General features: G+C 43.8%; 1 protein-coding gene across 3 annotated transcripts in view; it reads right to left on the bottom strand.

Moving 5' to 3' along the window:
* Window positions 1-6,961: 6,961 nt before the first annotated feature.
* NTF4 (neurotrophin 4) overlaps window positions 6,962-18,192 on the bottom strand; it is a 30,113-nt gene continuing 18,882 nt past the window's right edge. For all 3 annotated transcript variants that reach the window (XM_030197935.1, XM_030197936.1, XM_030197937.1), the window contains one exon: window positions 6,962-8,267. In XM_030197935.1, coding sequence (XP_030053795.1) covers window positions 7,563-8,246 — 684 coding nt within the window. In that variant the 5' untranslated portion in view covers window positions 8,247-8,267 and the 3' untranslated portion in view covers window positions 6,962-7,562. The remainder of the gene's footprint in view (window positions 8,268-18,192) is intronic.

Here is an 18,192-nt window from a genome sequence, read left to right on the forward strand (position 1 = left end):
ATGACCTTGAATACCTTCCAGGTCTATGGCCTGGAAAGGATCTGGGTTCAATTCTTGGTCTGGTCAAGGATACTAGGGAGGAGGAAGAGTCCTAGTCATTATGGAGATACAGAAATAGTGTCCTGCAAACAAGCTGTAAGGGACTCAACTCATTCTGCATTTTAAGGAAACTCCAAACTGCAAGTCCCTGTATGCACTGGGGTAAAATTAAGTGGGAATCAGCCAGACCTGAGACAAAATGGAGCCAATTTGTCCCCAGAGAATGGTGGAGGAAATGCAGGGGGGCAAGCTTCAGTCACAGATCTTCAGTAACTGCTGAGGAAACAAAGGAAAAGCACTGGGATAACGAGAAACTACTGAGGAAAGAATACAATGAGATCTTGGATATTATTCTCTTCTGTTAAATAACTGATTGTAGAGTCCGGGAGAGAAACACCCCCTAAGACTAATTCCCTGTTAGGCAAGTGGCCCCCTTTGCAAAGAGTCATTAAATATGAGGCAACAATTCTTCGAGTGGAGGAGTAGCGTAGTGGTTAATGCAGTGGACTTTGATCCTGGGGAACTGGGCTTGATTCCCACTGCAGCTTCTTTTGACTCTGGGCAAGTCACTTAACCCTCCATTGCCCCAGATACAAATACATAGCTGTAAATGTAAACTGCTTTGAATGTAGTTCCAAAAACCACAGAAAGGTGGTATATCATGTCCCATTTCCTTTTCTGAAGGCCAGGTTTGTGTTCCCCTTCCCCAGATACTAATTGTGGATCACCTATTTCCTGGTGTTGTCCATTGGTGCTGAGAAACAGACCTTCAGTATCAGAAATAAGAACAAGAGTCATAGAAATGTCTTCTCTTCAGAGGGTTAGAGATGTAAGGCCACGAGGGGGCAGCAAGGCTCCAGCCCTGGCATAGCTGAAGAAACAAGCTGCCTGAAAGAAATTCTGATCATTGTTCAGTGTTTAAATGTACAAAAGGCATGGAACTGAAAATAAAGTTAAGAGCAACAAACAGTTGAGGCAGGGGGAATACAGTAATGCTGAATGCAGATTTTGGTGAACAACCTACAGATGAGGTGCCACACAAAATAGAGTGCAGTGCTGCTCTGGGTGATTCATCGCTGTGATGTGTGGCAAAAAACAACATGTAGATAAAAAAAATGCACCAAATTAGACCATCATTAAATTCACACTGCAGCACCTTGTGACCTTGAACAAGTCACTTAAACCTCTACTGCCTCAGGTACATTCTTAGATTATGAAACCTCCAGGGACAGAAAACTATCTGCTCAACCTGACTGTAACACACTTTGAACCGCTGGAAAAGCTATGAACTAAATCCAAATTGATAAATAAACATAGAAAACAATGACAGATAAAGACCATGTGACCTATCCAGTCTGTTCATCCATACCAACTACTAATCTCTACAATCTCTTCCTCTCCCTCAGAGATCCTCTGTACATAGAAACAAAGAAAATGACACAGATAAAAACCATACGGCCTATCCAGTCTGTCCATCCGCCCAACTACTAACCTCTACAATCCCTTCCTCTCCCTCAGAGATCCTCTCTGTATAGAAACATAGAAAATGACACAAATAAAGACCATATGGCCTATCCCTACACCATCCACCCAACTACGAATCTCTACAATCCCTCTCCCTCAGAGATCCTCTGTACATAGAAACATAGAAAATGACACAAAGACCATACAGCTTATCCAGTCTGTCCATCCGCCCAACTACTAACCTCTACAATCCCTTCCTCTCCCTCAGAGATCCTCTGTACATAGAAAATGATACAGATAAAGACCATATGGCCTATCCAGTCTGTCCATCCAAACCATCTACTTATCTCTACAATCCCTTCCTCTCCCTCAGAGATCCTCTGTACATAGAAACATAGAAAATGACACAAAGACCATAAGACCTATCCAGTGTGTTTGTCCACCCAACTACTAATCTCTACAATCCCTTCCTCAGAGATCTTCTGTACATAGAAACATAGAAGATGACACAGATAAAGACCATACGACCTATCCAGTTTGTCCATCCACACTAGCTATTATCTCTACAGTCCTTTCCCTCAGAGATCCTCATCTCCACCATTGCCACTGGGATGCTGTTCCAAGCAACCACCACCCTTTTCATGAAGAAGTATTTTCTCAGATTACTCTTGAATCTGTCCCCTTTCACCTTTGACCCCTCATTTCAGAGCTTCCTTTCAATTGAAAGAGGCCTGGCTCCTCCATGTATGCCACAGAGTTCTTTAAATGTCTTGATTGTACCTCCCCGTTCCTGCTTTTTAGGCATTTATGCCACCAAGGTTTAATGTCTCTATCTTAAAAATCCCTCATCTGCCTTCCTTCCAAGATAATATAATAATATGTAAATGATATACCTGAGAATACTTTCTTGTTTTTATTATATTCATCACCTCACGTATTGAGATTACGGACAGTACTGCTGTACTGGAAAAGCACAAGGATCACAACCAAAAGAGAACTGTGGGAAATGAAGAGACTAGGATCACTTGGGGCATCTGTATTGCAACCAATAGAAAACTGGATGCATGAAAACCATGTGTGGAGGTGAAGGAGAAAAACACAAGAACTGCATTGATAATAAAGGTTATTCTGTGAATTGGGTGGAGAGAGAGAAGATCCTCAGGTGCCAAGAAATGCAGTCAGAGATCAAGAGAATGTGGTAGAAATATTTCCCATTATTAAAAGGAATTTTCAAGCACACCTGGGTAGGTTGCCTGTAGTTATCACGTCTCCAGAAGGAAGCAGTCTTTGGCACAGTGTAAGTACCACGGCCAGCGTTAGCAGTAAATTTGACAGACTGAGATTACATTCCGGTTTAGGAGTGAGGTTCATTACTGTCATTGCCTCTGAAGAAGAAAACTAAGAAGACAAGTTGATATGAGTGTATGTTAGCGGATGATCCTGCTGCCTGCTATAGGGTCAGCAGAGCTTAGGGGTACGCTGTAAAGTAAGCGGCTGCTCTTTAAGGTCACTGCAGCTCATGGTCATTCCAGAAAGTTGGCATAGCTCAGGGTCGCTTTTTAAGGTCAGCATGACTTGGGGATGGCTCTATAAAGTAGATGTGGCTCAGAGCCAGTCTTGAAGGTTGGCATGACTCAAGGTCATGCTTTAATGTCAGTTTGGCCTGGGGATTCCCTGTAAGGTCAGTGCAGCTCAGTGAATCCATGCAGGCTTTATAAGGCTGCTGCTGCTGCAACTTGGGGCCAGTGTTTAAAGGTTAGCATAAGGCTTAGGGCTGCTCTGTAAGGTAGATGTGGCTCACGGCCAGTCTTTAAGATTGGTGCAATTTAGAGTCGCAGTATAAAAAGTAACATGGCTCAGGGAGTTTCTTTAAGGTTGGTGCAATTTGGAATTGCTGTGTGAGGCCGGCATGGCTGGTGGCTTCCACTGTAAGTTGTGCCCTAGTGCTTGCAGGCTGTAGTTTATGGCTTCCTTTTGAAATCTCTAAGAAACCCAGCACCAGATCAGCCTGTTTGGTGGACCTGGGTGAGGTGAGCACCCTAGCTGCTGAACCCCTTTAGGACTTCATTCCAGAAAGAGAGAGACTAGAACCTGCAGGACTGTTCGCCTGATGCCAGCGTCTTACTAACGGTCAGTCGTGCTGCCTCCGTTACATTCCCTTCTTGTGAATCATATTTGATTCTCTTTTATATGCCTTTTTGTTTGGGTTCTGGGCAAGCTTTTGTTTACTTTGCCGTGAGCAGGAGGCCTAGCTGTACCAGGCTGCTGGTGTATCATTAAAAGAAACACAAACCAGTAACTTCCATGCTCCCTGCCCTCACCCATAGTGCCTCCTGGTCTGGGATGGTGGTATAGATCTCCTGTGGCAACACAGCAGATGTTTCATCTGTTCTATGTTAGGTATTGCTGGAACGGATAAAGCCCTCTGCTGCTCTCCTGTTTACAGAGGGAAAGAGTCTTAATGAAAAAGAACTGCAGGGAGAGGCGGGACTGCACAGAGGAAAATTGTGAGAAAGGAAGGGAGGTGATGGAGGAGCTGTAAGCTGTGAAGCTGGTCACTTAGGTGCTACTAACAAGGCACATTTCTCAGTGGTTGACATGGTTGTGGTACTGCTCTAATCATGTCTTTCTGGGGGACCCTTACCCCAGTCACTTAACCTCCCTCTGCCCCTGATTGGATTGTAGCAGTCTGTCTGATGCTGCTCTAACACTGAAAGCATTATATTGTTGTGCCAGATAACCTGTAACTTTCTTTATTTCCATTAGTTTTTGTTTTCTGCATTTGTAGTGGAGTTCAGTGATTACTCTATGAACAAGACTGAGGACTCCTCAAGAATATGTAATAGTGAGCCTTTTTTCCACACCTGACTTCATCAGCAATGCAAATAAATAGGTTCCAGGCATCTCTTTGGGACACAGGACTGCCCAGGCCTAATTCCTTCCAGGCACTGGTTACGCTTTGCAGGCTCACCCTTAACTTGCAGCAGTTGTAGGGACTGAGGCCTTTGCAATGTAACAGAAAGCAGAGAGGAGGCAAGATGCCAAACTTTAAAGATTAAAAAAAAAAAAAAAAAATCACCCATTCCCTCAGGAACCGTAATCCCTTCACTGCTGCCACAGTGTGCTCTTCTCACACCAGCTCAGACCTAGATAAAAACAAAAAGGGGGACTCTTCAAAGGTCAGACAAATGTGAGAGGTTGGTGAAGATGTACAAGAGCTTCACAATGCCGAAGTCCAGCCTTTAACTGGCAGGGACCAGGATGGTCTGGAAAGCTGCAGCGACTTAGAATCCTTTTTATTTGAAAGGAAAGAATCCGCACAGCAGTTACAGCGCAAGGCTCTACCTTCCAGGAAATGAGGTTTTACATGTATTAGAATATTTAAAAGAATCGGAATGATGCTACAGCCCCGAACTGTTCCTGAATTTCATTTACACAGTATTACGGTGCCTCTAAGCCAGATAGCACATAAGAAAGGGAAATGGGACTTGATATACCACCTTTCTGCAACTACATTCAAAGCAGTTTACATATATTCAGGTACTTATTTTGTACCAGGAGCAATGGAGGGTTAAGTGACTTGCCCAGAGTCACAAGGAGCTGCAGTGGGAATCAAACTCAGTTCCCCAGGATCAAAGTCCACTGCACTAACCACTAGGCTACTCCTCCATAAGAATAGCCATACTGGGGTCAGACCAATGGTCCCTGTAGCCCAGTATCCTGCTTCGAGCAGTGGCCAATTCAGGTTGCAAGTACCTGACAGTAGAGGAAAGGACTTAACAAGGATCTGGGGTTCCTAGCCCATTATAAACCATAAAGCTGTATTTCTCTGTTGATCACCCTCCCCTCACCTATCCTGTTAGAATATCAATGATATGCTTTGATGTCCCCATGCATACCTCCTACCCACCCCCATCCTCCCACCCTGTCAGACTGTCATAGTAATGCTTGAATGTTTTCACTTATAGACACTGTCAGCTAGCACATTTGCTTATTTCCGATCTGACGAAGAAGGGCAACCTTCGAAAGCTAATCAAGAAATGTATTAAGTTATGTCCAATAAAAAAAGGTATCATCTTATATTCTTTTCCATGTTTTATTTTGTTTGATTTCTATTGAAGTACCTGACAGAAACCCAATTAGTAGCAACATTCCATGCTACAAAATCCCAGAGCAAGCAGTGGCTTCCCCATGTCCATCTTAACAACAGACTGTTGACTTTTCCTCCAGGAACTTGTCCAAACCCTTTTTAAACTCAGGTACACTAACTGATGTTACTGCATCCTCTGGCAAACAGTTCCAGAGCTTAACTATTCATTGAGTGAAAAATATTTCCATGTAACTTCCTTGAGTCCCGTAGTCTTTGTACTTTTGGAACGAGTAAAAAAAATCAATTTATTTCTACTCATTCTACACCAGTCAGGATTTTGTAGACATCAATTATATTTGCCCTCAGCCATCTCTGTTCCCCCATGCCTGGTTTTACCCTAATGTATGCCAGGATCTGTAGTGTTGAATTTTCTTAGGGAATTTCACTTCCCTAAGAAAGTCAGAATTCCCAGGAAAGCATTAACCTGTCCTTTTGAGCTTGGATGACAGACATGGCCATCTACTCTTTACTAGACCTTTGTGACCCTTAAATGGGCAGGCAGGCTCCAGCCACAGAAAGGGAAAGGTAGAAGAGCAAACAGTGAGAGATTAAAGAGAGAATGCGAGTTCCCATCTTCTCCTTGAGATGTAAGAGCTAGAGAAAGTGATTAGGGACAACACTTCAGCACTAGAGACTGGTTTCCTACGTGTATATAGGAGACTTTGCATTGCTTCATGGCTTGGCTCAATGGCACAGGTTTCTACTGCTGGAGAGGACACACCTTTCCAGAGTAGTAAACAAGGGCCGTGGTTTAGAGAGAGAGAGAGCACCCGCCTCTGGAGTCACCTAAAACAGAAACCTATTTTGACCTCATAACCTTCAGAAAACTGAGAAGGAAGGGGGGGGGGGGGCATAAGGCGTATGCCCCGGATAAGTGGGAAGAGCGAGGGGGCACATGCCCAGCAAAGGGAGAGATAACAGCTCCTTTTTAGACACCAAGGGCGTTTTCTTTTGCTTTAGGGAAACACATAAATCCTAAGTGGTGTGGAACAGGTGGAAGTGAATCAATTTTTCACTCATTCAAAAAATACAAAGACCAGAGGACACTCAAAGTTACATGGAAATAATTTTAAAACAAATAGGAGGAAATACTTTTTCACTCAAAGAAGAGTTATGCTTTGGAACTTGTTGCTGGAGGATATGGTAACAGCAGTTAGCATATCTGGCTTTAAAAAAGGTTTGGACAAGTTCCTGGAAGAAAAGTCCATGGTCTGTTATTGAAACAGACATGGGAGAAGCTACTGCTTACCCTGGCATTGGTAATATGGAATGTTGCTGCTAATTGGGTGTCTGCCAGGTCCTTGTGACCTGGTAGCAGGATACTGGCTTCAATGGACCATTGGTCTGACCCAGTATGGCCCTCATTTGCGTGAGGGCAGAGGGGAAGAGAAGTAGCAGGCATGATCAGAAAGGAATTTTTAAATTAAAAACATGTAATGCAATAATTATTAATAGAGACAGAGGGGATTGTGTTCTGGTATAAGGTTAATCATTACAATGTAACAACAGCAATAAAAAAAATTCTATATATTATATATATTTACATACACCTATATATACGTGTGTATATATGTATAAAACAAATACACATATATTTTTTTTCTCTCACACAGGACATGGCTCTGGGAACTCAGCATCCCTAAATAAGTTAGGAAGGGGGCTGGCTGCAGAGCATTAAAATAGCTATGGGGAAGATGGAAGAATTAATAAATAGGAAAACATTTCAGCAACAGGTGGGGCAGGATGCAGCTTTTACATGCTTTTTGTAGGGGGGAAAAAAGCAGTTTGCCAATAAGTTACACTCTCTTCATATATACATACACATATCTATACTCTGTACAAACAGAATAGCAAGTGAGTAAAGAGCTTAGTGGCTGATGTGAGATATAAAGTCCTGCACTGTTCTTTCCTATGTCCGCCTAGTGCGGCTCAACAGGGTGCAGACACAGGCCGTGTCAATGCGGATCCAGCGCCAGCCCACCAGTTTATCGCTGTCCATGGTCAGGGCACGCACATATGACTGCTTGGCCTTGCACTCGGAGATCCAGTGCCTTCGATCAACTCCACGGCAGCCACTGCTCGTGCCTCTTGATGGGTTGCACTTGGTCTCAAAGAAGTATTGCTTGAGGGGCCCTCTCAGTGTCTGTACCTCAGAGAGCACAGTCACCATCGTGCCGTGGATGTCCACAGCATTGCGCTTGTCTGTCACCCAGATGTTCATGCTGTCACACACAGAGAGCTCTCCCCGCCGTGATGGACTACCCTGCTCGGAGGAATCTGCACGCTTTACCCTGGAAGTCCTGTTTGCCTGCTCCAGCTGTCCGGCATGGTCCTCCATGAGGAAAAGTAGAGGAGGTCCTGCTGGTTCCTGGTGGGAGAGGGCCACCCTGGGGGAGTAAAGGTCCCAATCCTTGCTGGTTAGATTAGGGTAGGGGGACTCCAGGTCGAGATGCAGTGCAACTGACTCGACGTGTTGGTTATGGTTGGTAGCAACATTGATGCGTTGGTCCCTGCTATTGTCTTGGGTCTTAAGGGGCACAGCGCTGATGGCACAGACACATGATATCACCATGGCATAGAGGCCGGCGATCATTACTCAAACCAGCATGCACACCTGCAGGGGAAAGGCAGTAAATACTGTTAGAAAATAGATCTCATCCAATTCTATACATATTGCAAAGTTTAACACATGCTTCCAGATACAGGTACAACCCACCCACTTGCGTCACATGATATGGTTGAAAAAAGGGCAGAGTACAGCTTTTTGTCTCTGACTAATTCAGGGAAAAGTGATCATCATCAAAACAACCCTGCTGCTCTTATACAGCAATCAGCCCTCAATTACAGGTTTACTACTACTTATTATTTATGATAGTACTACTAGAAGTACACAGGTTTAGCACTTTTATTTATTAAAAATTAGTAATTGTCCATAGCTCCAGGAGATGAATTTATAACATCTGTAAAACATGATAAATGGGATGCTTTGGCAGCATTGACATCAGCATCAACACAAAGGGTCATGCATTTAGTCTTTGAAACCCATGATTTACTTGATGGATTTCTTCAATGCCATGGCTTCAAAACGCCTTGGAGTCAATAACAGCTGCCCTAATGTCAATGTTGAACACTTGGGAGAGGGGAGAGAGGAAGCTTCCTGAAGTGTTGAATGAAATCACCCAAGGTCACTGGCTACCCTCACTGAGATCTTGACTTCTAGTCAGGAACAGACCTGGACTTCTCCTGTGGCATACTTTTCTGTGTCTGATTCAGAGCATGCCTTGGGTTCAGATTATGAGCCAGATTTCTCGGAAGAGGAGTACTCAACTGGCTTCCTATTGAACCTCTGTCCTTCACAGGAAAGAAAGTGATAAAGGGGATGTAACTGCTCCCATATGAAGAAAGGCTGAAGAGGTTAGGGCTCTTCAGCTTGGAAAAGAGATGGCTTGGGGGGATATGACTGAGGTTTACAGAAGGGGTGGAGGTGAATCGGGTTTTTTTTTCATTCAAAAAATACAAAGACCAGGGGACACTCGATGAAATTGCATGCAAGTACTTTTAAAACAAATAGGAGGAAATAGTTTTTCACTCAACAGTTTAGCTCTGGAAAACACTGCCGGAGGATGTGGTAACAGCAGTCAGCATATCTAGATTTTAAAAAAGGTTTGGACACGTTCTTGGAGGAAATGTCCATAGTCTGTTATTGGAATGGACATGGAGGAAGCCACTGCTTGCCCTGGGATTGGTAGCATGGAATGTTGCTACTAATTGGGTTTCTACCGGTACTTGTGACCTGAAAAGCAGGATAGTGGGCTAGATGGACCACTGGTCTGACCCAGTATGGGCTATTCTTATGTTCTTAAATTCTCCTCTTGAAGACCTCACCTTCCCAGATTTTGTTAAGGAGACATCTATCCCCATTTACATTACAGAAGGCAAAACGCAGGAGAAAAGTTAGATACATCCTCCAATTCCTTGTGATTTCTACCCCAAGGAAGGCCCGAAGGCGTCTGTTCACAAGATCCTGAGGGACACACAGATGACAATGGAGGAGGCCCCCTCACTATCCATCCCATTAATAAAAAGGCAAACTCCATGTAAAGGCCTGCAGATTTGAGATGCGTCACTTTCCTATGTGAATTAATCTGCTCTTAAAAGAGCCAATAGTTCCAACAATTTACACTTCTGTGCTCCCCGAGGAGATGGGAGGAAAGTCTTTCAGACTATGTTCTCTTCCCACATAGCTTTGTACTAGTTCTTCATGAACCACTGCATGTGAGACACTTCGCCTAAGACAGAAGCGTTTGCAGATTGCACGTGAACAAGCCTTTCCTGCACCTTTTAACCGAGGTGTGAAGCTCATAGCCATGAGCATGTATGAGCTCCAATAATCACTGCAAAAGCTCTCAATATCATCTCAAACGCATCCACCCATGTGCGTTCCACGCTCTTTCGCTGCACTAGTCACCTGAGCTTATGACAGATCAATCAGTCTGTAATTTTCAAACAGCTCATGTACATAAGTGACTTTTCTGCATGTACAATGTATTTTCCCCTGGATAATTGCTCTTACCTAACTGTATGTACGTGTGCTTTATTCGCATGGAGCTGGGGTTGAGTTGCAAGGTACGCACTCCACACATGTAATTACGCCTGCCTCGGTGCAATAACATTTATACACCACTGGGGATTATTATGAGAAACACACATGGATTTTGCCTTTATAAAATAAGCATGAAAAAAGTTATAGACAGCCTGTTATGGTTTTTAAGATTAATTATCAAAATCTGGAGGGGGAGGGCTGGCTAGGGATCCTAAAGAGTGGAGCACAAGGCTGAAGGTTTCCCTTGCTATCTAATATCCCTACACCAGTCTGGCCTCCCTCCCTCACTTTAGTGTGTGGTGCCCTGAAGAGTCCTTTTATATATTGACAGTGTGTAATTAGAACTGCTTTAAACATCTTTATACAAACTGAAATAATCCCAGTTGGGATAAGCTCTCACACACCTACAAACATCACGCCCATACGTACTGACATGTGAATCACACACGCACGTCCATTGAGGCACAGGATGTACCTAAGCATCGTTCGTGCCCAGGGTGTGTGTAGTAAATACCATTACCCACACGCACTTGCTAGATGTATAATTGCTATCGGAATCATGTGTGATTAATGGCTGACACAGTCCTGCTTTTTTAAATGCTCTGCCATGTAGGGAATTGCAGAATTTTTGTAGCAACATTTGAAATATATGTGCCAGAATGCAGAGTCATAGCATAGAAGCTCACAGGGGGCCTGTCCTCTGACTACCTAAGAGTGGTGGGCGGAATAAGGAGAGAATCCTTTTCTACTGGGTTCCATGGACCTAATGGTTGGGCATTAACTGCACCCACCGCAGGAAAGTGCTGAGCCCCTCCCCTCCCCCTCATTGTGGACATTTCCAGAAAAGCCAAACTATTTTATATCTTGTCAAGTACTCTAGCCAATCGATTACTGTTTATCTCATGCATACACACATACATGCATTGAACAGAAAGGATCCCCCCACCCCACTAATAAGAAGCAGTCCCCTTTCAGCCTCAGACAGGCTGAACTGGAATCTGCTGCAGGCTGGCAGAGTGTCCCAAAACCATATCAGACTCAGCACAATCCTCAGGAAGATCAGGGAGCATCCTGGGACAAAGGCAGGCTAATGTTCTCTGCAACGGCCCGACCAGAAGAGCCGTCCTTGCAACAATCTAGCAGCCCTTGTGTAAGGAACAAAAGCACTTTCAGACACTGGTAACCTGAGGCACCTGAGCCCAGCATCCCAATGAAATTTTAAAAAAGACAATTCTCTCATTACACACAGAGCCATCACTAGACAAGTCCTGAGAAATCATTCCAAAAAAGTGTCGGTGTCGCTCCCAGTTCCCATGTAAGCTCAGAATCTACCCTTCTGCTGAGATCAAGGCCACACAACGGAAATTTACCTCTTTCTAAAGAGGAAAAGGAAAGTATTTGTAATGTAATTTCATGTTGGGAGTGTCGAGGTGTGGTAGCTGTGTTAGTCCACTTTTAAAGGTAATCAATAGAATATAAATATAAATAAAAAAATAAAACATGGAAAAGAAAATAAGATGATATCTTTTTTATTGGACATAACTTAATACATTTCTTGATTAGCTTTTGAAGGTTGTCCTTCGTCAGATCGGAAATAAGCAAATGTTGGTAGATGACAGTATATATAAGTGAAACATCAAAGCATTTCAGTGACAGTCTAACAGGATGGGGGTGGATAGGTGAGAGACAGGAAGAGTCGGGTGGATGAGGGACAGGGAGATGTGCATGGAGACAGGAGGGTGACAAAGCAATACAATTTTATGGTTTATAATGGGTTAGAAAACCCAGATCTTTGTTAAGTCCTGTCTGGTGGGTGTCAAAATATTTAATCATTCTGACTTCAAAGGTCTTACTTTCCTGTATTGTTTTAAAGTTCCCTTTCAGGATTCTTACCATGAAATCACTGGTACAGTGTTCTGGTTTTGTGAAGTGCTGCCCCACAGAGGTGACAACCTGATTGGTACCAAGTTCCTGGAGGAAAATTCCAGTCTGCTGTTGAGACAGATATGGGGAAGCCACTGCTTGCCCTGGGACTGGTAGTACTACTACTACTTAACATTTCTAAAGCGCTACTAGGGTTACGCAGCGCTGTACAGTTTAACAAAGAAGGACAGTCCCTGCTAAAAGGAGCTTACAATCTAAAGGACAACGTGTGCAGTCAGCTTACAATCTAATGGACAACATGTGCAGACAGTCAAATTGGGGCAGTCTAGATTTCCTGGATAGAGGTGAAATGGTTAGGTGCCGAAGGTGACATTGAAGAGATGGGCTTTGAGCAAGGATTTAAAGATGGGCAGGGAGGGGGCTTGGTGTATAGGCTCAGGAAGTTCGTACCAAGCATAGGGAGAGGCAAGGCAGAAAGGACGGAGCCTGGAGTTGGCGATGGTGGAGAAGGGAACAGAGAGGAGGGATTTGTCCTGTGAGCGGAGGTTTCAGGTAGGAGCGTACGGGGAGATAAGGGTAGAGAGGTATTGAGGGGCTGCAGATTGAGTGCATTTGTAGGTTAGTAGGAGAAGCTTGAACTGTATGCGGTACCTGATCGGAAGCCAGTGAAGTGACATGAAGAGAGGGGTGATATGAGCATATCAGTCTAGGCGGAAGATAAGACGTGCAGCAGAGTTCTGAATGGATTGAAGGGGGAATAGATGGCTAAGTGGGAGGCCAGTGAGGAGTAGGTTGCAATAGTCAAGGTGAGAGGTAATGAGATAGTGGACGAGAGTTCGGGTGGTGTGCTCAGAGAGGAAAGGGCAAATTTTGCTGATGTTATAGAGAAAGATGCGACAGGTCTTGGCTATCTGTTGGATATGCGCGGAGAGGGAGGAGTCGAAGATGACTCTGAGGTTGCGGGCAGATGAGACGGGGAGAATGAGGGTGTCATCGACTGAGATAGATAGTGGAGGGAGAGGAGAGGTGGGTTTGGGTGGAAAGACAATAAGCTCTGTCTTGGACATGTTCAGTTTCAGGTGGCGGTTGGCCATCCAGGCAGCAATGTCGGATAAGCAGGCCGATACTTTGGTAGCATTGAATGTTGCTACTAATTGGGTTTCTACAAGGTACTTGTGACCAGGATTGGTCACTGTTGGGCTAGATGAACTATTGGTCTGACCCAGTATGGCTAGTCTTATGTTTTTATGATTTTAGAAGGGATAAGGCACCATTTAAAGTGTGAAAAGCTGATTTACGTGTACAAATTGGCACACACTATGAGCAGCAACTTTAGAAAAGTTACTGCTGTAGTAATATGTGGAAATGGCAGCATGAGGTGGGACTAGAGCTTGTTCCTCAGGAGCTCAAAAGCACCTCAAAGTGCTATAAATTTGAGTTCGGGGCAAGAAGAGCAACCCCTAAGCCCCCTTCCTGACCTACAGCTTCTTCTAAACCCTCTCCCTTCTTTGCGCTTTTCAGCATATTATATTCCCTTTCTACATACATGCACTCCTTTAACAAATTCACTGCTACCCCCCTCTTGGTCCTCTTATTTACATTAGATATTTTATGAATTTTGTACAGTCCTTTATGCAGATATTCTCCCATAAAGTTCCCTTGCCCAGAGTGAAAAAGGGGATTTCTATTTTCCTTTTCTGGATCTCATTTATCTAGCTCAGCTTGTGTGGTTAAGGCTGGTTCACAGTAGCCCCACAGGATGTGTAGCTACAGTTAGTACTCTAAACAAAAAAAATGGGGGGCCACAAAAAGTGGCTTCCAGTACTCATCAGGTCAGTGCTCATCACAGGTGTACCTAGCTGACTCTTGATCATGGATTACATAATTTCTGCATCACTGTTTGCAGCAGGTCATCTTCTACGCTTTGGTCCCAATTGCAATGAAACCTAAGCTGAAGAGACTTGACATTGGTGTCCACAACTGCACATGTGTTTCTGTCTTTTCTTCTCCATCCTCACCCAATTCTGTCTCCCCTCATCTCCCAAGAAGCAGGGCTGGGGAGTCTGAGCCTAACACAATACTAGCAAAAACACAAAGGAAGATGGGTGAATAAAGACTAGCATAGAGGAAAGAGCTGAGCAGCCTTTTGTGTTAGAAGCAAAGACCGCAGCCTTTCCAAACAGGACTTCCCCTCCAAGCCCTATCCCTCCTCACACAATACCCTGTGCTTCTCTGCACCCAGGGAGGGGCAATTGTTGGGACCATAGTCAAAACTGAGTGCACATTTTTCCAGTAATGCATCCTTCATCAATCCCATACAAACTGAGAAAAAGCTAGAAAATTCAGACAGAGTAATAAAGGAGACAACAAAAAGACACCTTAAGTGCCAGTACCAAGTGACTGTTCTATACAATGTAGAGAAAGAAAAAACATCAAAGATCAAGAGATGCAATCAGAAACCGAGAATACAGGATAACAGTAATATTGTCTTTCACTAAACAGAAAATAAGGAAACCAAGAACTGTATCTGTTTTCTAGATGGTCTAACTAGTACTTGGGGTATCTCTCGACCGCTTGGTCAAGTTCCATGAGTTGAGGCCAGTAATGTCGTGACTCTTTTAGCTAAGGCTGAAAATTTGTATAAAATGGGGGATGAGCACACCATTACACTCATTAAATTATTTGAGCCTTGTTTAAAAAGTAAAAAATACCCACCTCCTACCATAAAGGTTTGGAAAAGCGACTGTCACTATAAGGAGGAGCTATGAGGCATCTTAACATCTCTTTACAAATCTTGTGCATTCTCCTACAGAGAGAGGCCCTCCATTTCTCATCACCCTTAAAAACACGCTTTCAGGCAGAAAATAAAACTCACAGATCTCATCTGACAAGCTTTACTAGGGAGGACTTCCTAATTTGGCAAATAAGCTGTCAGAAACTAATTTGTCCCCGAGGCCCCCACAGAAGGTGGCACGCACTTCTACTCTGGCTCTGATTGGCCACTGTAGCTAAAAACAAATTGCATTGTGCCCCTAAGGTGAAGAATAAAAATTGATGATCAGGCCATAATTTGATTAAGAGTAACAGATGTTAGCACTTTCCAAGTGGTATAGTCATGTCCCATTAGCAGCCTGAAACACCTCCCCATTGCTGATGGCCCTCGAGGCCCTTTCCAGCCTTCAGTGAAGCAATAGTTTTGCTTACATTCTTTCCCTGGTCTTCCACAGGGTGCAACAATTGTGTGTTTTTGACCTCACTGACTTTAAAGAATAACAGGGCCAACAGAAAACCAAAAAAAAAAGAATGTCATACTCAAGGGAACGAGTACTGTCAAGTCTCCATCAGCTTAGACACTGTGCTATTCTCCTCTCAGTCAGGACACAAAGCCAAGATCATGTAATATTCCTGGGAAAAGAGAGAGAGTACAGAGGTGCCTGATGGCAGACTGGATTTACAGGGAATTAATTGCCAGCAAATGGCTCTCTTCATTGGAACCATAAAGCAGCCCTGGGGTCATTCCCAACAGCAAAATATTTGGACAACAACATCTGTGCACCACTGCTGAACCTGAAAGATCTCCAGTGAGGTGAGGAAGAGTATGGTTTAATTTATTTAAACTTCTCTTCCAATGTTCACCTCTCCTGCTCTTGCCTTCTTCACTAACAGATTCCCCAGTATTTCTATTGCCGAATCCCTAAGATTCCTTCAGGAAAATAGAGACATCCTACATAGACTGCTAAACACAGATTATCTTCACTGAGTTCCATCAGCTTCCCCACCCTATCTCTTGTTCATTCATAGACCCCTATGCAATGCATCAATACAGTATACATTTACCGTACAGAAACGGTCTCCAAAACATATGAGACTTCTGATATGGGAATTGCTTCCCGAGAGAGGCCAAGAATTACAAGGAGATTGCAAAAGCTGGCGGATAAATGAAAAACTAGACTATTGGAGGTCCAACACCGACACACTGCATTACCTCTGCTGTATCACTGCACCCGGCAATCTCCAGCCCCAGTTCTGTATCGCTTCATATAGCACGCTCCAGTATAGGCTACGTTTATTTTACCCTTACCTCTTGGCCCACCTACTCTAAAGTCAACATCTTTTTGGTTTCATTTTCTCTAAGTGGGGGCTTATAAGAGGAGGAGAAGGATCATTTGATTATTAGCAACAGCTCCCAAACCCACTCATGAATACTGGCATGACAAAGAACAATTGGTACATCTGGAGTCTGCTAATGAGCTCATGGTAAATGAATCCTAACAATCCCTTAAACCTCCCCCAATCTTGCACTTCCACTCAATCCCTGAGGAAGCCATTTTGTTTAAACAGCGATGTAGGCCAAAAGTGTTATGGAGAGGTGGGACTTTTCAATCAACATTCAGCAAATACATAATATAGTTGAAAATGTAACATCCTGTATTTGTGAAGCCTGGGAAATTACTGGAGGGAAAGCAGGAGCTGGGATAAGCTCTGTGTTGCCACAGGAGGAAAGATAGCTGAGCCTTGCAATTTTTATCTAGCCTTATATTCAGGCAGAGAATTGTCCACAATGCAGTCTACTAACTTCTGCCCCGGCTCATGAGTGACAAAGAAAGATGGGAGAGCCCGGGCTGGCTTAACCACCAGGTGAACTAGGCAGTCACCTAGGGGGAGCAGCCTCCAGAGGGTGGTGAAGAACAGTGGTAGTCAAAGCAAAGCAGTAGCTCCTGCCAGCCGCACAAACTCAAAGAACCATCAATGCAGACTTTTACTCACAGAAAGAATGTACATAAGTACATAAGTAATGCCACACTGGGAAAAGACCAAGGGTCCATCGAGCCCAGCATCCTGTCCACGACAGCAGCCAATCCAGGCCAAAGGCACCTGGCAAGCTTCCCAAACGTACAAACATTCTATACACGTTATTCCTGGAATTGTGGATTTTTCCCAAGTCCATTTAGTAGCGGTTTATGGACTTGTCCTTTAGGAAACAGTCTAACCCCTTTTTAAACTCTGCCAAGTTAACCGCCTTCACCACGTTCTCCGGCAATGAATTCCAGAGTTTAATTACGCGTTGGGTGAAGAAAAATTTTCTCCAATTTGTTTTAAATTTACTACACTGTAGTTTCATCGCATGCCCCCTAGTCCTAGTATTTTTGGAAAGCGTGAACAGACGCTTCACATCCACCTCCTTAGTCTTTCTTCATAGGGAAGTCGTCCCATCCCCGCTATCATTTTAGTCGCCCTTCGCTGCACCTTTTCCAATTCTACTATATCTTTCTTGAGATGCGGCGACCAGAATTGAACACAATACTCAAGGTGCGGTTGCACCATGGAGCAATATAACGGCATTATAACATCCTCACACCTGTTTTCCATACGTTTCTAAATACCACCCAATATTCTATTCGCTTTCTGAGCCGCAGCAGCACACTGAGCAGAAGGTTTCAGTGTATTATCGACGACACCCAGATCCCTTTCTTGGTCCGTAACTCCTAACATGGAACCTTGCATGATGTAGCTATAATTCGGGTTCTTTTTTCCCACATGCATCACCTTGCACTTGCTCACATTAAATGTCATCTGCCATCTAGCCGCCCAGTCTCCCAGTCTCGTAAGGTCCTTCTGTAATTTTTCACAATCCTCTCGCGAGTTAACGACTTTGAATAACTTTGTGTCATCAGCAAATTTTATTACCTCGCTAGTTACTCCCATCTCTAAATCATTTATAAATATATTAAAAAGCAGCGGTCCTAGCACAGACCCCTGAGGAACCCCACTAACTACCCTTCTCCATTGTGAATACTGCCCATTTAACCCCACTCTCTGTTTCCTATCCTTCAACCAGTTTTTAATCCACAATAGGACATTTCCTCCTATCCCATGACCCTCCAATTTCCTCTGTAGCCTTTCATGAGGTACCCTGTCGAACGCCTTTTGAAAATCCAGATACACAATATCAACCAGCTCCCCTTTGTCCACGTTTGTTTACTCCTTCAAAGAATTGAATGGGTCATTTTCAAATGGATAAATTACTCTTGGAAAACTGGTTCATAAAATT

The sequence above is a fragment of the Microcaecilia unicolor genome, chromosome 3, assembly GCF_901765095.1.
Source record: "Microcaecilia unicolor chromosome 3, aMicUni1.1, whole genome shotgun sequence".
NCBI classification, from domain to species: domain Eukaryota; kingdom Metazoa; phylum Chordata; class Amphibia; order Gymnophiona; family Siphonopidae; genus Microcaecilia; species Microcaecilia unicolor.